We start from the raw sequence: 20,628 nt of genomic DNA, 5'->3' as shown, positions 1-20,628 counted from the left end.
CTTATGTACTTTATGTCAGAATATGAGCTCAGAAACTTTACAATGAGAAATCTCAGTACCCTCCTAAAGAAAGTAGAAATATCAAAGAAAACAGTAGTTTCTTTGATGTAAGTTCCTGCTTTATATTAAAGGATAAACTATGTTAAAAAATCCACACACCTTACTTTTACAGTATGCAGCCCAGCACTATTTTTAAAAGAAGCAATGTAGCCAAACCAATTTAAAAACCAATTTTAAAAAGTTAACTGACACAATGAGGTTTGGTTATTCTTCAAGAACAGCAGGCTTCAAACAAAAAGGCTGTGTCCCTGTGAAGAACAAAGATGAAGTATGTCATTAGAAATAATTATTTCTAAGCTTGTATGACTTCACCGAGTCTAAATAAAATGCAGACTTCTAAAAATCACTTTCATTTAAGCTATATATTTGGAAGAAAACTAAGCTGTTTTGTGTAGCCTGACTTTAATCTATTCTATTAAAAATACTTTTTATAAACTTGGACATTAGGGATATTTGAGTAAGGATCACTGTTCTTCAGAACATGAACATTCAGACTCTTAACTGCAAATTAACTGCTTGGCAAGAATTGTTATCAGTGGCTATTAAATGTGGTCCCTGATATATCCTAACTCCCCCCGCCCCCCAAAAAATTATCCTGTTTACATCCGTGTAAATACAGAACACTAAGTTAACTATCTCTAATAAAGCAGATTCTCTCACAACTTTCACAGAAACTTGAAAAAATCTTGTTAGTGGAAGATAAAAGTGAGATGAACCCCTCAGGTTAACTTAAAGAGATCAAGACAAGGAAAACCCCTTCCCATTTTCATTACATGCCAGACTATGAAATTTAATTCTTTACCTGAAGGGAGACTCTTAACCATGATTTATAGAAGACTCTGGATTTCTTTAAAAAAAAAAAAAAAAAAAAGCCTTTGTACTCTCATCAACCTTAAACTAGCACCTGTATCTCACATTCCTTTTTTCTTTCTGTTAATTGTACTTCATAGAATATTTCTGAGGAGGTCAGGAGGGGTAGTTAGGAATATTGGTTTGGTATCAACACTGTATGCAACTTCTAGATTTGACTTTGTTTTCAAATCAACAACAATTTCTTTGTCCTTCCACAATGTTTTGAGTAAAGAAATAATTCTTGAAACTTGAATTCTGCTTCACAGCAAGCCTTTTCAATAACTTTCAGGTTTTCCTCCAAAAAACTAGTCCACTAGCTTAGTGATTGGTAAGTTAAATGGACTTTTTGCACGTACATTAGTTGATTTAATAGAAGGCATGCTTTCACTTGCTTATAAACAGATAGTTACAGAAAGTTTTCCTTCTCTATCAGCACTCTGGTTGAAAGATTTCCTAGTTCTTTTTAAATTTTGCATTATTTTTCCACTTCAGCTTTTAATTTGAACAGAGTGACAGTTTTCTCACATATTCCACAAAGGGTCTGGGCTATTTTTCCACATGGTGTTTCCAACAGAGAACAGTTTCATAAAACTAAAAATAATTTAACAAAAAGCAGCCATAAACAAGTTTGTTTACAAGTAACTTGCAAACCTCAACATTAGTTGCAGCTTTTAGCAACCTCAGAAACATTCAGAGTCATGGTTAGGCACCTTGGTCTTGTCCCTACCCCTCTGAAAAATCAAAAGTGCTGCCCATTCTCCCCTGAAGCCAGCAGCCTATGTACAGTCCCAACAAGAAAGGAGATGAGCTATTCCTAATTTCTGCTCAGCTGATCACTCCAAGATTCAAAACGCCTTCAGCTGATGTGGTGGCTTCTCCTTCCTACACAGCAGGAAACTGGTTTATTTTGGCACTGATCTGTTCATCCCCAAGGCCAGTCTTACTTGCCTCTGCAGTCCCAAAGAGATGGACCAGCACGGAGTGCAATACCCTGCAAGCACTGCCCAGTTGCAAGCTGAATAAAATCTTTGACAATTTGGAAAAAATCTCCACCGTGAATTACAGCCTGCGAAGTCAGCCCAGCCTGGTAAGCACCAAAGGTTAGGGAAACAGGAGTCAAACACCAAATACACTAAGCTCACCACTGACGGGTCTCAAGAGCAGTTCTGTGCCTCTGTCAGAAATGGCTTAAGCACAGTCAATCCCACCTTCAAGGCAAATAGCTGACCTCAAAAGGTATCTTCCAGTGTTGTGGGCTTTTTTGTGACCCGGAAGAAGTCAGCAAAGCTACTACATCTTTGCAAGATCAGGGCCTTGAGAATTATTTATAACTGCAGCTGCACTTACTGAGAAGTAATGGGATTTAATTAATACTATGGTACTTGCCTGTACTAAAACTCATCAGTATTATTTTTATAATATACATATTAGACATCTTCTTACACGTTAGATGCTGAAGCATGTTCTAGCATTCACTGTTTTATTACCCTTAGCCTGCCAAAATTCTTGAGGTTCTCCTAATTACTCTATCTTCTTTTAAGATACTACTACCACGAATTTCAAACTTTTGTCTCCAGTTTCTCTTAAATGTATATTCATACAGACACTATTTTTTCTGCCACTTAAACTATAGCTACAAAAACATTACACTGTCATAAGTGTGGGTTTAAAGCCAGAGAGGATACTTAAAATAATTAAAAAAAAAAAAAAAAAGTAGTAAACTATCCTGTTACCATCAATGGGAGACTTACACTTCTGAAGTAGGATCAAGTTTCCAGAGAAAAGACTTGGTGAAAGCTGATAGAAACAAAATTACTGTGGCTAAGTTTACAGAAAAAAAAACGTCCTCTGCAAATTAAGTCTGGAGCTCCTCCTGCTGTTCAATTTACAGAACAGCAGAAACGGTCAGTAACGACTGTAGAAGCAGAGTGAAAATAAAGGCAACCTGATAATGACAGCAAATGCCATTAAAACTCAGTAGTCCAAACGCATGTGAATAATCTACATTCTCCAGAAGTAAATATCCATCTCTTAAAACTAATTATGAGGAATCTAATGAAAGATTTGATATCTTAATCCTGTTCTAATATAGAATAAACATGTATTTAGAATATAAAATATATACATTTAAAATATACAACATACAGATATAAAACCGACACATTAAAAACATGTCATGAGTTTCAGTGTCATTTGAGACAAATTGATGTAGCTGGTCAAAAGCTGGAGAACTATACAAGAAGTAAAAGATACATCAGGATCACACTGTCTAGTGTTTGCTCACATTTCTGTTTGCAAATATGGTCGTACAGACCAAAAGAGGCATCAGTAAACCTTTTTCAATAGACAAAGACACTGTCCCATTTAATATTTCTCGCACCCCTTAGTGGTGCATGTGCAACATACGAGAACATTGCTAAGTTACTTAATCAAAAACTAAAGCCCTGTAGTCTCTTGCTTTATACCTAGGTTTGTAAAGATAATCTGCATGTTATGTACCTGACAATATCTAGGAAACTACAGTTCTGTATATCAGCTGGAGCCACAGTAACAACAGTACTCCAAAAGAAATATCCAAAAGCATGCATTTGTTTCCCTCTCAACAAAAAGCAAGAAAAAAAAAGAAATTCCTAACAATACAGAAATACACCACACAAACTACTACTGAGTCCCAAAACACTGCAGACAAAAATGTAAGCCATGTGCTGCACACAGCACTATTACAAATATGACCATGGCATTTCTGTAAAAGGCATAAAGCTAAAAGTAAATTTCTTCCCAAAAAAAGAGAAACCCTTGAAGAATAAAAGAATTAATCTACTAAACAAAGAATACCAAGAATGGGAGAAATGCATGACAGGTAAAAATATCTTGTTTGAAAACATACTTTGTCATTCCATGATGGAAAAAATGCGTAATAAAGTAGGACACAATAAGAAAGAATTAAATTCTTTATTTCTCTTATAAATAAATACAATGAAACATGGTGGAATTAAAAAAAAAAAAACAACAAAGTATAAATTATTTTCCCGGGGAAAAAAAAAACACAAAGGAAAAAAACATCACTTTTCCTTAGAGACATAACTTAATACTACAATTGGCTCAGTTAGAAAGACAGCAATAACACATACCCAAAAGTCAAACTCCCGTTGAACTGAACATACCATAGCATCCAGGGGGCATTCAAGAAAGGATGTGGTGAGAGGTACGTACAAATACTAGATAAAGGATAGTGGATTCACATTTACATAGATAATAAGTGGCAAACAGAACGTGTTTACGGCAGAGACATGACAAGGTATATTCCTGTCCTCTGGTTGTTGTATGAATACTCTCTGACTCCTGCCTAGTTTCAGTCATAGAGCACAACCACTGATGCATTGCACTGGAGAAGTGAGTTTTAACTTTTCAGGGCTGATTACCCATTACCCGGTAGCCTGTCAATTACCTACAATAAGGGAAGAATGAATGTAAAGCATTGGTAAGACACTGCCAGATCAAAAACTTTTCCCAAAGACAGACCACCATACAGAAAACAGGACAGTGAAAGACCTAAGCCCTTGCATTTAAGTGAAACACTGCTGCACACGATGGCATGGAAAACTACTTTTGCTTCCCTGTCTTGTAGATGCTTGTATACCTGCCAGAAAAAAGTACTCCTGCCCAACTTGGAGGAAGAAAAAGGTTGGGCCCCAATCTTGCACTGTGATCAGGGAAGCCCTACACACGTTCAGGATATTCTTCAAACTGATCCAGCTGCCAGACTTGGTGCCTAAATAAGTAAAAAATAACAAAGATAGATCACCAGTGTCTTGGTCTGTTTTACCTGCAGCTCTGCCTTCATAAAGTTACCATGCAATTCTTAAAGTAAAGTAACTTTACTGGGTCTTTAACAAAGCCCCACAAGGAAAGGAAATATTTTTCTTCCTAATGCCAAATTGAGCAGAATAATTTATTTGTGATCACCAGCAACTCAATTACAATATGGTTACCTTCGTAAGATGATCTACAAAGGAAAATAAGACAGTATCAGAAGACACACCTCCAGGAGGAGAAAGACACAAACACAGAGCTGTCTGCACCTAACACACTAACCCGTGGTGGGACATGCTAATTCTGAAAACAGGGAAAGCAGACTCTACAGGAAATGTAGAAAATAAATAGGATACATAGGCGATAAATTTCATCAACATTTGACGGTGATGTTAAGCACTATGTATCAGAATGTAATTCTTGCTGTTTTGAAGAATTACACAGAATCACACACAGAATCACTAAGGTTGGAAAGGACCTTCAGGATCATCAAGTCCAACTGTTAACACAACGCCACCATGCCCCCTAAACCATGTCCCAAAGCGCCACATCCACACGTTTTTTGAATACTTCCAGAGATGGTGACTCCACCACCTCCCTAGGCAGCCTGTTCCAATGCTTGACCACTCTCTCGGTGAAGAAATTTTTCCTAATATCCAATCTAAACCTCCCCTGGCGCAACTTGAGGCCATTTCCTCTCATCCTATCACTAGTTAGTTGGGAGAAGAGACCAACCCCCACCTCACCACAACCTCCTTTCAGGTAGTTGTAGAGAGTGATAAGGGCTCCCCTCAGCCCTCTCCAGACTGAACAACCCCAGATCCCTCAGCCGCTCCTCATAAGACTTGTGCTCCAGACCCCTCACCAGTTTCGTTGCCCTTCTCTGAACATGCTCAAGCACCTCAACATCCTTATTGTAGTGAGGGGGGACGCTATACAGGCAAGGTAAAGGAGATCTGTAAACTACAAGACAGTATCTTGAACAAGTATGACAGTGCTCTTCCAGACTGCTATTCACCACTGCTAAGATGGAGATAGATGGACCATGACTCTCCTCCAGTGTAACCACTACTTCGTTCCCACTTTCAGAGAAGTGTCTGCTACCTGTCCAGTTAAAAGCAGCCACTCCCAGGCTGTGCCACAAACAAGCAATCCACACATACACTGTGGAGTGCTGCATGCTCCAGCACCGACTACTGGGAGCAGACCCAGCAGCTGGACCTACCTCTCGCTCCCCTGCACGGCAAGTTTTGCACACCCAGGACATGAACGCTGCTGCACATACACGACTCAGTTCCCATCTGAGCATGCAGTAGCTTAAGGCAAGGCCAATATCAGAGCTGCTGCTCATAAAACTACTGCCTCAGTAATGAAGTACAAGAAAGTAGCAGAACAGCCAGGACAACTGCTGGCAATCCTTCCATGACACATGTATACTACCATAGCTTTCTGATCCAGAGTAAACTACTACTTCAATGAGATACATCCAGTCTAAGTTTGTTTAAAAAACAAAAAGCTACAAGTCTGGAGTGAAGGAATATTTTTCTTCCCCCTCTTGTGAGAGAAGCACAACTTTAAATTATCTTTTCCAACACAAACCTAAAAGGTCACAGCTGCTTATCTAATAAAGGCAACATGCAGGGCTCACGTCTTTCAGAGCTAGCATTTCATTATGTGCAAAGGTCTTGTGCACTATTTAGCTCTGCGTAAAGGATTTATTTCTCAGTCTTTGCACGAGAGATGAGAATGAATTTTATCCATAAACAGTGAAAATCTACTCAAGAAGTTGCTATTTCAAGTCTGTAGAAGGAGATGATAGGTCCACGTTCAGTAAGAGGTACAATACAGTTGAAATATGAAGAGGAGTTGGATTGTATTCAGTGATCAAAATTAATTTTTAAACATTACTGGAGCTCAGCTAAGAGCTAAAAGCAAAACAAGAATAAGGATTTTATAGTTGCTCTAGAACAGTTTAATCTTCTTATATCTTCAAAGAGGGCCAATACTTCCCCATAAAACAACAGAGGAGCCAAAAACTTCTACAGGCATTCCAGCAGTAACTAAGAAATGTTACAAACAACTGCCCCACAAGATACTCCTTATTTTTTCACATTGAAGTACATCTTCAAAGAAGGAAAGCTTGTTTACATTGAGGACTTTCTTTATCTTTATTGCAAGGAATGAAATAAAGACACTCATTTACATTACAATCATGAACATAAGGAGCTTACCTCTCAGCACGAAGGACGCCACTGTAGTAAGGGTGATCCCACGGCATCAGCTTCTGAAAGAGAATTCCAGCTTGTAATTACAGTAATGGACAACAAATGAACCCAAAGTAAAAGTTTTGTTTCTTTTGAGTATTTTTGCAGTTTTGACAAGTCACGGAACCTTAAAACATAATGGGAAACATTCAATGCTAAAAACATCATCAGAAATAGCATCATATATCACAACTTGAAAACTTTTTTTTTAATATTTGCTTGAAGATGGTACTTCTTATTCAAATATATAATGGGATTTCATACCAGAGTTCAGGAAATACAGTCAATTCAAATAAAAAGATAAACCTAGTTATGTACAGAATTAGGATACATACAATACAGCATGCAAACTGGACATGCATCTAGCCTGAACTACAGCCTTTATTTTTCAAATGAGTCTGTTAAGAGGAAGTAACATTCACTTTCATCACTTTATGTTTTGGTTATTTCAGTATCATTTTGTATAAACCAACAGCTACCTCTCACTCAATGCCTGGTTTTAATACAAATAGCAGCTAGGCAGTCAAAAAGCAGTTGAAGCCAGAAGACGAAGTTTCTCTTTCTAATTATACTACACTTTGTCAGCTAAGAGTTACTTTTTCTTGTAGAACAAGGTTAGCTTATATTTGTAAAAAGAAACAAAACAGAAAATGATGCATGAAAGTTTAACTTACTGAATTCTGGGGGTTGAGCTTCATTTTCATCTTTGTCATCATTTCAAAATCTTTTTGAGTTCTGAAAAATATTTTATGATGGAAGAGTTAATGAAAGATTTTTAACCAATGGAATACAGTATACAATAATACTCCATCCTAAGAAAATGCTCATTATCAGAGATTGATAGTACTCTAGAAAATGGCAGGTCCGTGTACTACGGTAAAAGAACCTTTCCATTCTGTTTTTGTCATTCAGGTACCTTCAAATTAAGTCCCTCTTACTCTGGTTGTACACCTCCAAAACTTTTCCTTTCTTACAATACACCCCATTTATACACAGTGATGAAAACTGTTTTGCGCTGTGTGGAACTAAGGGAGGCAAGAAGGACAAACAGGGGGATTTGCTTATACAGGTAAAATATATGGACTTGTGCATATGGGGAGAAGACCAGGAGAGGTGTGCTTCAACACTTAAACTTGGTCCTCCTGTTTGCTGCCACCTGCATTTCTTGGCACATCATTTGTTGCATTCAGTCCTAGGTGTTCTCCGATCATAGACACAGAATTTACTCTAAGCTGATAGCTCCCTTCAAAACTCTCAGAAAGTCTTGCTTTTTGTTTCATCAGAGCATGTGATAAGCAGCACCACCTGACTTATGAGTGCACAAGTTCCTCTATTCTTGAAATAAATAGTATGGTTTGAAAAATAACTTAGTGAAAAATACATACCTTTTAGACAACTGGTCAGAAAGCTTCTCCAGAAACTGTGTTACTGTCTCTAGAAGTAAAACGTCGGGGAGGAGGAATATTAAGAAAGTGATTTCTTCCCTTAAAAGATGTTAAGTTTACATCAAAATTTTCCAAAAAAACCAAGCTCTGTTAGAAACAAAGTTGTTTTTAGAACAAACTACTTCTTTGATCACTGTGCCATCATTTCAAGAGAATTCAGTACTACAGCTCTTTGTTACATTCTGGGATAATAGCAACTTCATAATCTAACAAGTGAGCACTGATTCAGAACAAAAACATGAGTTCCTGCTCAGTGAGTATTGCCATTTACAGAAAGCATGAGTACTGCATACAGCAAAATGTAACTGCAATAAGATACTTCACTGGAAGAAATATGTGTAAACTTAGCAAAAGAAACTAACAACTCTTGACCTCATACCTAACACAGTGCATTTGATTTCTCAGCACGTCCGTCCACACATGCCTTATACCTGGAGTTTTGGCCATTGTTCCCTGAAGAGCCCTGTGGGCAAAGGTGTCGTACCCAACCAACTGCGCCAGACTGTTTCGGCTAGCAAGCAATTCTTCTAAACGGCTCAACTGTTCAGCATTTGGGTAAAGAAAAATCTTGTAAGCAGCTTCTCGCACCTAATAAAAAAAATAAAAAGGTCACATTACTACAGTGCATTTTTTAAAGGAAACAAGTGATACCATTAAAGATCTTGCATTATCTCTATTTCACTGATATTTTGGGAGAAGGCCTAAAGTCTTTTAACAATAGTAATTATGATTGCCTGACAACTGCATCTCTCTCATCCATTAAAGATGGAATGAGGAAATGCAATGAGGCAACTTAACAGATCAAAACTGCCAAAAAGGGTCCTGTTCTCTACTCCAGTCAACAGTCCCCTCTCTGCTCATTGTGCCCCTCCTTCTGCCAATACCCCTGACAGGGTCCGGGGAAAGAAAAAAAAAAAAAGGAAGAGAAAAGCCTTATTTCTTTTGCAGTAGCAAGCTACTAGTCTGCCCATCTGCCCACAGACACTCAGTCTTTCTCCCATTTCTGGTTTGGGGTTTTTTATAACTCAGTAAAAAAAAAAAACACCTCATGCCTCAGAAAATTTGATAAAATGTTTTTTGTTTCACAACCAATTGAAGATAATCTTCATTTTGTACATATGGAATAGGCTTAAGAAATCTAGCAACAACTTATGCTTGTCTTCATTTGAAATAAGCTTCTCTCTTGGATCACATATACAACAGGAAGGCAGGTCCTGCGTTTATAAAAATTACGACTATAATAATTCACAAGTCCTTTCATACCTGTTCTGTTCCATCAGGCTTTCATTTTAAAAAAAGCAAATAAAGCAAGATAATTCCTCATCCCTGAACATGATTCAGCAGCGCGTCTTTGCAGCAAAGGCCAACAGCATACTGAGCTACTAGGAAGAGTACAGCCATCTGGACCATGGATGCGATTGCTTCCCTCTACTTAGTACTGTCCAGACCACATTTGGAGTGCAATGTCCAGTTTAGGTTCCCTGGGACAAGAAAGACACTGACATACCGCAGTGGGTCCAGCATAGGGCCACCAGGATGTTTGGGGGCTGGAGCACGACACAGAATGGAGGCTGAGAGTGCTGGGTTCACAGAATCACAGAATCACAGAACAGAATCACAGAATCACTAGGTTGGAAAGGACCTTCAAGATCATCAAGTCCAACCACTAATCCAGCGCCACCATGTCCCCTAAACCATGTCCTGAAGCGCCACATCCACACGTTTCTTGAACACTTCCAGAGATGGCGACTCCACCACCTCCCTGGGCAGCCTGTTCCAATGCCTGACCACTCTCTCAGTGAAGAAATTTTTCCTAATATCCAATCTAAACCTCCCCTGGCGCAACTTGAGGCCATTTCCTCTTGTCCTATCACTAGTTACTTGGGAGAAGAGACCAAAACCCTCGTCTCCACAACCCCCTTTCAGGTAGTTGTAGAGAGCAATAAGGTCTCCCCTCAGCCTCCTCTTCTTCAGACTAAACACCCCAGTTCCCTCAGTCGCTCCCCTTAAGACTTGTGCTCCAGACCCTCACCAGCTTCGTTGCCCTTCTCTGGACATGCTCCAGCACCTCAATGTCCTTCTTGTAGTGAGGGTTTGTCCAGCCTAAAGAATAAAAAGCTCAAAGGAGATCTTAATATTTATCTACTTAGCAGTAGGGCGTAGAGAACAGGCAGCCAGATTCTTCTTGGAGGTGCACAGCAAGGGGAGGAGATGTAACGGACACAAGCTGGAAGATGAAAAATTCCATTTTGGTATCAGGAAAAAAAAAAAAAACCAGCAATAGTGAAGGTGGTCAAACAGGCTGCACAGAGAAGTAATAGAATCTCCATCCTTGGACAATGTTCAAAACTCAACTGGACATGTCCCTGAGAAACCTCATCTACTTGATCCTGCTCCAAACAGCATCACTCAAATTCAAGCTCTAGAGGTCCCTTCCAACCTAAATTATATGATTTCCAAAGATCTGACTCAGAGAACCACGTTCTTTAATTGATATATTACTCAGAGCTTCTGTAGCAGTTCTACAGATCATACTATTTTCAGGACAACAAGAGTTTATAGATGACATGCAACAAATATTATTCTTTTATTTACATCCTACCAGTGCCATAATTTAATTAATTTTTAATTTGTTACAGAATATAAACATTACAGCTTGGGTTCTACCACAGTATGCTTTTCTCTTTTTCATGACAAAGAAGATTTCAAAGCTACCTTGATTATTTAACTATACAGTAAATGAAAACAGAACACTTGACTGTGGTAATACACTCCTGATCCCTAAGTCCTATCTAAAAGACTGGGGAACCAGTGTCACATTTCAAAGAGTCTAAATTAATTTCAAATTTATAAACAAACTCTAAATGAATTCTTTTTAGAAAAACATCATTAGCAATAACTAAAATAAGATCATTCAGGATAATTCGGGTTGGATGGGACCTCAGGAGGTCTCTAATCCAATTGCCTGCACAAAGCAAGGTCAGCTATGAGGTAAGATTCAAGTTGCACAAAGACTTCTCCAGCCAAGTCCTGAAACCCTGCACAGATGGAGAGACAGCAGGGCGTGTCTGTTTCACTGCTTGGGTACCCTCATCAGGAAAAACCTCTCCAACCAGCATTTCTTACTTCAACTTGTGCCTGTTGCCACTTGTCCTCCTGTCACGCACCACTGTGAAGAGCCTGGCTTATCTTCTCCATGATATCCTCATAGGTACTGGCAGACTGCGGTCAGGGACCCCCAAAGCCACCTCTGCTACACGGTGAACAAGCCCAGCTCCCTTAGTCTCTCCTCACAGTGCAAGCACTCCAGTTCCTGGCCATCTTGGTGGACTCCATGAAATCACTCCTAAAGAGTAATGTGTAAAGGGCTATAATTTCTTCCCTCAGTCTCTGTCTCTGCCCCTGTTCATGCAGTCCAGGATGCTTTGGCCTTCTTTGCTGCCAGGGTCACTGCTGGCTCATGCTCAGCTTGCTGCTCACCAACACTCTGGGCCTCTTCCACAGATCAGACGCAGCCAGGCTGTCCCAGCCTGTACTATTGCCAGGAATTCTCCCTTTCCAGGTGCAGCACTTTGCATTCACCCTTCTTGAATTATATAAGGTTCCCACTGGACCATTCCCTCAGCTTCTAGGCCACTCTGAATGTCATCCCTGCCCTTCAGTGTATCAATTGTTCCTCCCAATTTGGTAACACCTGCAAATCTGGTAGGCAAGCATTCTGTCACCTCCTTTAGGTAACTGATAAAGATGTTAAACAGGCGAGGTCCCAGGACAGACCTCTGTAACACTTCTCTCGTTACCAGCCTTCCAGTAGAGCACAACACCTCAATCACTACTCTCTGAGTCTGATCATGAAATGAGGGTTTTTTACCTATCTGGTTGTCCACCAATCCAGACTGTAATCTCCTAATTTGGATTGCTCCACTAATCTTCCTAGAGATCAAAGTGAAGCTAAATTGCCTGTAGTTCCCCAGTTTGGGTTTTTCTGGCCTTTCTGAAAGTGGGTGGAGCATATTATTTCCACCAGCCACTGGTGTTCTTCCCTGATCTTCACAGCCTACCAAAGACAGCAAGCCTTTCAAGGACAATAGCCAGTTCTCTCTGGACCCTTGGATGCAGCCAGTCTGGTCCTTGTAGAGGTTGGACTTGTACAGGTTGAGCTCTCTCAAGTAATCCCAGACTGGATCTTCATCTACTGCTGGTTGTTCTTCTCTTTGAACACTTTCACTAAGCACAGTGGGCTGAGAAAACTCATTGGTGAAACACTGAAGCAAAGAAAGCAATCAGCTTCTCAGCCTTACCTGTGTCAGCTGGCACTAAGTCACCCACCTTACTCAGCACTGAGCCCACCTTTTCCTTGTCAAGCCTTTTAGTACTAATGCAGCAGTAGATGCTCTTGTTGCCTTTGATGTCCCTTGCACGTCTCAACTGCAGTTCAGCTTTGGCCCTCCTGACATTATACCTACATGTACAGGCAATAATTCTAAATTTCTCCTTTGTACCTGCTTCCACCTCCTCTCTGCTACCTTTTGGAGATGAAGCTTTGTCATGAGTTCCCTGCTTGCCAAGCCTGGCTCCTGATTATGTCTGCTTGGCTTTCTAAGCACCAGGATGCGCAGCTACTGTGTATCTTAGTATTCTCATGTCAATGGAGGATACTATCTTCAAAGAACTGCCAGCTTGCTTAAGCTCCTTTACCCTTCAGAGCTGCACCCCATGGTATCCCGCCTCCCAGTTTACTGAATGAGACGAAGTCTGCTTGCCTGCAATCCAGGGTCTATACCCTGCCCCTCTTCTTCCTCAATCCATTCAAGATCTTCACCCCCATTATTTCACAGCTGCTACAGTCAAGGCTGACATTATGTTCTAAAATAGTTCTTCATTGTTAGTCATAACATCATAATTGTAAACTACATGCATTTGCCTCAATAACAGTTAAAATAACTGATATGCACTTTTGCCAAAGCAAACTCAGGGATACACACCAGATCATCAGGACAATCAGCATGCAGACCAGCCACTTGTAAGTAATTGCCTTCAGCTGTAAAATTATACCGAATATGCTCTGGCAAAACATGTTTGTCAATCTTGTTGGGAAGGTGAGTTCCTGTCAGAAACTCATTACATAAATCCAATATTCTGACGTTGAGGTTGACTGCCTTTTTACGCTGTAAGAAAAATAGAGTACAAAATACATAATATGTTCAGACATAGTATAAGCAGAACTCAAACTTTCTAAAACCTAAAGGACCTTTCCAGAAACGAAGCAGGAAATACAACGTGTAAGATTAGACCTGCAACATCAACAAAATTCTAATGCAGAGCTGAAGTCAACAAGATCAGATGCCCATACAGATCTATAATTTCATACAGGATTGAAATTTGAAAGAAAATGCCTATGTTTCTGCAGTAAGTAAATATACAGTGGAGTTCAGGTAGAATTTACATAGCTGCTTGGAAAGCCTTTACAAAGCTATGCCTAATATGATTGCTATGTAAAACACAGAGGAGAAAAAAAGAAGCATCACTGAAACGGATAAATCCCACTAGCATCCTGAAATAGATATAGAATTACAGTTCTCTTGTTACTGTTTGTATTGCATTATTTTCTGGAGACCACAAGGCATTTATGGTATTTCAACCTTTCCCTCAGGAGTTTGTGATTTAGGGTTTTATCACCATCGTTACAATATTTCACACGTTTAACCTTACTGTAAGATTTGCTTCAGTGAACTTGCTCATGTTAGTAGAGTATGCTCTCTATTGTCTGTGGGTTCATAGCTCAAAAGAAAAGGCTGAGGGAACAGATACAACATACTTATGAAGTCCAAAGAATGACCGAACGTACAGATCTGTGTCCTCCCATTCCACCTTTACCCTTTAAAACACATCTGTTTGAATTTTATTTTAAAAAGCAGACATTCTTTGTAGCAGAAGTAAATTTCAACTTACGATAGCGAAGGATTTCTAAAGTTTGAAATGAGAACTGAAAAGAAACACTGAGCAGCAAGCAACAGAAGAGAAGTGGAATAGGCAGGGGAGGAAGAGGAAAACATACAAAAATAAGGGGCAAGTGAAATTGTAACCAAAAGGGGATGAGCACCACAGAACCAATAGTCAAAACAGAAATAAGACCCAAAGTCCAAGTTTCAGAGTTGTTCTTTGTACAAAGTAATTGTAAAAATATATTCCAGAAGCATTTTCCAGGTCACAAAACATCATCACAACCATGATCTTCAGAGTAATTTTACCACATGAATCTGGTAAAAGAGCTTTGTACAGATCTTTTTGGAGGGGATGACCCAAATAAACATGGTATTAACTTTATACAGGGACATAAGCTATGAACAGACATCCAACAGAGCATCCATACCACAAAGCATGGTGAAAGCCGACGTTTTTGGCAAACCCATCACTAACTACTGCAAAAGGATGTAAAATCTCCATGAGATGTAATCAGACCATGCATAGACATTCAGTTGTGCACAGAATTTACAGCTTCTGGTTATGTGAGCACCAAAGGAGAGCCTGCCCTTCTAAAACACTCTACTTGATTAACCTGTCATCACAGTGCCATGGGATGCTGCTTTCCTCCCCTCTGTAAATAACTTGTTCAGACAGTTAAGCACTTATTTTCAATATCTGTTGCAGACACCAATCAAAGGAAGCAGGATCCCAGGTCTTGCTTATAACTCTTCAGAGCAGGCAAAGGAATGTTGGAAAACTGGGAAGAACAACCAACTAATATCTAAAACAAAATTATAAAAACACACCTTAGAAGTGATTTAAATAGACAAAATTAACCACTTCTGAGAAGATAAAATTCCACAGAGGACAATGGGAATCTTGGAGGACAAACTGGCCCAGAATCATGTGATTCATGTCCCACATGTTTCATTGGTCTTTGGTAGTCAGGCAAATTTCTGTTCATATATTGTAGCCAAAAATTACCTTTTCTTCATCCAAATGAATGCCACTGATCTCAAAATCAAACATAAAAAGTTCTGCCACTCGCCTAAAAATACAGTAAATCCCCGTTAAAACAGCATCATTTGATAGCAAGCATAATTTCTCAACAGATTTCAGCCTTAGTAGTTTTTTAGGTTTGATGTCTTTCACAGAGAATAACAACACAGTTATACGAGTATTGTTATTATGGACATAGACTCCCTATGTTTTAGGTCCTTAACAGTCTACTCAGTGAAATAGGGTTTTTCCTTTGTAGTTATTTTATTCATCTGCATTGAAAATGTCCTTCAAAATAATTCCCCTACATTAATCTAGATGTTTAACCATTTGTGAAAATTCCCATTTTAATTTGACACTTTATTTATTCCAACAGATCAGAAAAAGACCTCTTCAAATTGGGAAAGAAGGAAGAAGGAAGTAACTTATTCAAAAAATTAAGCTTGTCTAACCGTGTCAGCAAAGAAATAATTCAAAACTAAGTTGAATAAGCAACTAATAAAGCATTTTACAGCAATCATAAAGTAAGCTTTAAATAAATATACTGAAAAGCTTATTTTGAAAGATATATTTCAGTTTATAGAAACTTATCTAAAGTTATATAGTCTGTTCCCTACTTTTATTGCTAAAAACACTGATTTGTACGCCCCAGTACAGTACCTGATTTTAATCAAAAAGGTGTAATTGAAGAAAATATTAAGTTCTCATTTTTTTTTGCTTTCACAGATCTCAGTTACTCAGCTTAAATATATCTTGTGCTCTACAGTCAAAGACACATCCTCCAAGACTACAGAACTACAAACTTCCCAACACCTGTGCAGGTAATTTAGTAGTGACTAATAAATTAGTAACAGATGCGGTATGTTTTCCAGTTGTATTAACTAATTTAACAAAACACAAAATATAAGCACAAAGGAATAATACATTTTATCTAAAAATCTGAATCTGTAAGCATTAATAAGTACCTGGTTTCTGGATCTAGAGAACTCATAACAACTTCATCAGCTAGCAGACGTCTCAAACTCTGACACAGTTCAACATCTGTATTTAATCTGGAAAGAGACAGAGTAAAAGAATTGTGCATTAGGAAAAAGCACTAATATTTCAGTCTCTTGGTACTACTTATTCAAAGGTAGAGCTTAACATTTACTGAAACAACATTAAAAAACAAGGACTGTATTTTCAAAATGCCTTCTGATTCCCAACCACACTTAAAAACTGCAAAATTTTTATACAAAGGATGTGTGGACAAACCGGCATGGAAACATGTCTTGTGTATCCAATGATACATTTATGCACTTTCTGGAGGGTTATTGCTTACATGATTAGTTTAACTCTTGTACAGATTTCTTTAGCCTAATAACTGTGTGATTATGTCTAACAGCCTACTCTCATAGTTCTTAGGCTATACTTGCCTCAATGCTAACCAAGAGGCCTCATGAAATCAAAACAAAGAAGAGTTAAAGGCAAGGACTGAGAAATTAATGAGTACAGGGAAGATATCTTAACCTTGAGAATAGAAACATCCTAGCAGGAGTGCTCAAACAAGGATGATAAGAAAGAATTGCTTGGCTGTACAACAGAAGGGGCAAACATCCAAGGAGAAGAAACTATCCTCAAGAGACCTGAGACCATAGAAGGGAAAAAGGAGTAGGAGGCTACCTCCCCAAATGACCACCGGCAACCACCCGAGATCCCTGCGCATGCGTAGTGTAGTTTTGCAACGCCAGCATTATGTAAATGTAGTAGATAGGCAGGGAGGTGGGAGGTAGAGATTTCTCAGAAAATGTGTGAATATTCATGTCTTATATCTTAAGATATATAAAGGATGAACTTTTGTTTCAGGGTATGCACGTTATGTGGAGCGATCCCCCATGCATTCAGCACTGCAATAAAGAATGCCTGCCTTCTAAAACTTCAAACTAAGTGTTGGAGGATTTTTTTGCTGACTTTTTTGATAACATCAACAAGAAAATACTTCTGGATGGCATTTTGTGGCAAATAAGAGCAAGTCTAAGACTGACAGCTTATTTTTATGCACAAAGATAATCATGGCAAGAGCATAAGGTAGGAGAACTGTTTTCTAATCCTTATTTTGAAAGGACTTCAACTCCATTAAAGGAAAATCTCTGCTCAAGTTTGCCATCAGGTAAATGTGCTGCTGGCTGCCACTGAAGTAGACCAAGAGCATCCCCAGAACATTTCCAGATGCTCGTTACTGTCACTGTGCCAGACAATACTATGTCCATCAAATTTCCTGGCATGTTAACTACAAGCATGTATGTCAACCTGGATTATTGGGTGGGAATCACAGTGGGGAATTAAATACACACTTATACATCAGCACAGCTGCTGTGGACAGCAGCCCCCAGTCTGAGAGTCTTGAGCACTACTTAAATCAGCTGAGGTGCAGGAAGCCTCTGCAGGCCCATGTGTAAAATGAATTTAGTAATTACCAGCACCAGTTCAGAGACAGAAGACAACATTGCATCATGCCTGTACTTCAGAAAAGGCTCTGTACAGAAGGTGCTAAATAAGAAGTCCAACACTGTCAAAACGTGTCTAAAAGCAGATACCTATTGCTTGTAGCTCCTGAGGTATACCATTTGCCCATGAAAATGAACAATCAACAATAGCTAGTTTTGAGCATTTACAATAGTTTATGAACCTCTCAGGTTAATTTGTGAATACTGTCTTCTTTCTACAAATTTTAAATCTGAAGTGGTATTGAGATATTAAAGTCATGTTGTTTTAGATGGTGTGCTCAGCCTAGGTCTTGACAGTCTAGTTTCAAGTGAAAGAGTTCCCAAACATGCTGGTGAGACCAAAGCACCAATTTCTACTGAATTTAATTTTAGAATTTGCTTTTTAGCCAGCCATGTTAGTCACAAGGCTTACTAAACAAACTGATACACTGCTGTCCTCCTCAGAGTGCAAACGGCTTCACTGCCTCCACTGTTACTAGGAATCCCAACAGAAGCAGCAGACTCTGGGTCACCTTCACAGTACTGCTTGGTAAAGCTTTCACTTAAGAAGGCTACTCCTGAATGCCACAGGAAGAGAAGATACTGAAAGGGCACTGTATTTGGAGATTAAGGATCGCCACTTTCCACCTTCTCAGCAGCAAGAGCAGAAGAGAAGCAAATCAATTCACTGTTGTCAAGGGTCACAAGAGGTAACTTTCAGGACTTGGGTTTTAAGATATTAAAAAAAAAAAAAAAAAGAGCCAAACTTCAGAAACATAGGTCTTTAAGAATATGTTCCATGAAATGGAGTTTTAAATGCATAAGCATGCCAGGGTAGACCAGGCATATATCACAGCCCTAGAGAGACACATTCTCAAACACTCATTCTAATGGGAGACTGTCCCTTCCTCTTTCACATATCCCATTCATTGGCTGAAATTCGAGGTGTCAGCAAACCAGGAGAAAAAGTGTTGTGAAATATAGAATCATTTAGAATCACAGAATCATTTAGGATGGAAAAGACCTTTAAGATCATCAAGTCCAACTGTTGACATCTTATAGAACAGCTTAAACCTTAAAAACAAATTAGCATTTTGTACATATGCTTTACAACAGCTAGTTAACTGTCACAAGTCCTAGAAAAATGTAGCTTTGAGTCTTTGATGGGTTTCAGTGACATGGAGTCAGCTGATAACTTAAAAACTGTTCAGAAATAAATTGAAACTAAAACAGAATGACCTTCCCTGAGATACTGTAACAAAACTAAATCATAGAATCACAGAATAGTTTGGGTTAAAAAGGGACCTTTAAACGTCATCTAGTCCAACCCCCTCTTCAACTAAAACAGGTTGCTCAGAGCCCTGTCCAACCTGACCTTGAATGTTGCCAGGTCTTTTCCAACCTTAATGATTCTGTGATTCTGTGTGATCTATCATGTCTCTAGGCAACCTGTGCCAGTGTTTCAACACCCTCATTGTCAAAAATTTCTTCCTTATACATAGTCTGAATCTACCCTCTTCTAGTTTAAAACCACTACCCCTTGTCCTGTCACAACAGGCCCTTCTAAAAAGTCTGTCCCCATCTTTCTTATAAGCCCCCTTTAAGTACTAGAAGGCTGCAACAAGGTCTGCCCCCCTGCCCCCCAGAGCCTTCTCTTCTCCAGGCTGAACAACCCCAACTCTCTGCAAGACTGACACTTTTTTCTGACGTGCAAATGCTTCCTACATATTTTTTTGTGGATTGCTGTTTTCATAGATGATCATACAGTAATTTTTAAATATGCGTATTGAAATAGCGGTGAAAAAAAACAGAAAGCATACTTCTCAACCACGGTACCAATGTTCCTGCAAGCTTCTTCAGCAGCCTCTCTGAATGCAAAGTCAGGATGGGCGATTTTCACAAAGTCAGCCTGAAACAGTAGAATAAAAAAACAGCGAGGCAAAAAGACAAATTAAAACAAAATCTGGAATTATAAACAAATTTGCACTCAAGTAGTTTCACTTATACTAAGATTTATTCCTACAGTTTTGTGAAATCTATTTGCTGAACTTTTTTTCTGTTCTAAAAAATAAAGCTTATTGGAAAACTGCAGACAACTATTAAACCAGACAGTAAATGTGTCTTTCCAAAAAAATATCTTTAATCCATATACTTCTTAAAAACATTTTTAGTATGGTGTGTATCTTAGAGTCCTTACAACATAGAGATACTCCAATGTATTTAAACGTTATTACAAAAGATTTTTAAAACTAAAATTCACACATAAGAAGAAAGCACGCTACCAAATGTGTGTAGAGGGTTTTTTTTCAAACCCTTTGTACCCTTGTGTATAGGCTATCAAGTTACGATTTGACATCATTACCTAGTAGGAAGAAATATGTTTAAAGAGAAAATCCAGTTGGATTCAGAATAGGGTTTTTACTTGACTTACTGATTTTTAGTAAGTCTCCAAACACTTAACGGACCTCCTCGCAGCTGATGGAGAGCAACTGATTCCAAGGGGCAAAAGGATTCTTGCTCATGAGCTGGCAGGCCTCATTGAGAGGGCTTTAAACTAGATTTGGAGGGGGGAGGGGATAAAACCAGCTCACTAAAGTTGAACCTAGGGGTGGCGTGCCAGCGTTGAAATCAATAGCCCAGCCCAGGTGCATCTACACCAATGCACGCAGCATGGGCACCAAACAGGAGGAGCTGGAAGCCATTGTACAGTGGGACAGCTATGATGTAGCCACCATCACAGAAACATGGTGGGATGCTTCTCAT

At 39.0% G+C, this 20,628-nt stretch overlaps 1 protein-coding gene across 1 annotated transcript in view; it reads right to left on the bottom strand.

Moving 5' to 3' along the window:
- The window catches only part of MIPEP (mitochondrial intermediate peptidase), a gene marked incomplete at its 5' end in the record, with an annotated part of 74,614 nt that extends 54,840 nt beyond the window's left edge, over positions 1 to 19,774 (bottom strand). Inside the window, 8 exons of the mRNA XM_010281399.1 lie at positions 6,957 to 7,009; positions 7,664 to 7,724; positions 8,375 to 8,423; positions 8,866 to 9,022; positions 13,420 to 13,602; positions 15,386 to 15,449; positions 16,366 to 16,452; positions 19,686 to 19,774. Of these exons, the coding sequence (XP_010279701.1) occupies positions 6,957 to 7,009; positions 7,664 to 7,724; positions 8,375 to 8,423; positions 8,866 to 9,022; positions 13,420 to 13,602; positions 15,386 to 15,449; positions 16,366 to 16,452; positions 19,686 to 19,774 (743 nt within the window). The remainder of the gene's footprint in view (positions 1 to 6,956; positions 7,010 to 7,663; positions 7,725 to 8,374; positions 8,424 to 8,865; positions 9,023 to 13,419; positions 13,603 to 15,385; positions 15,450 to 16,365; positions 16,453 to 19,685) is intronic.
- Between the last annotated feature and the right edge of the window lie 854 nt (positions 19,775 to 20,628).

This window comes from Phaethon lepturus, unplaced genomic scaffold (genome assembly GCF_000687285.1).
Source record: "Phaethon lepturus isolate BGI_N335 unplaced genomic scaffold, ASM68728v1 scaffold3012, whole genome shotgun sequence".
Lineage (NCBI taxonomy): Eukaryota > Metazoa > Chordata > Aves > Phaethontiformes > Phaethontidae > Phaethon > Phaethon lepturus.
Note: the sequence above shows the minus strand (reverse complement) of the source record. Positions and strands in the feature narration are given on the sequence as shown.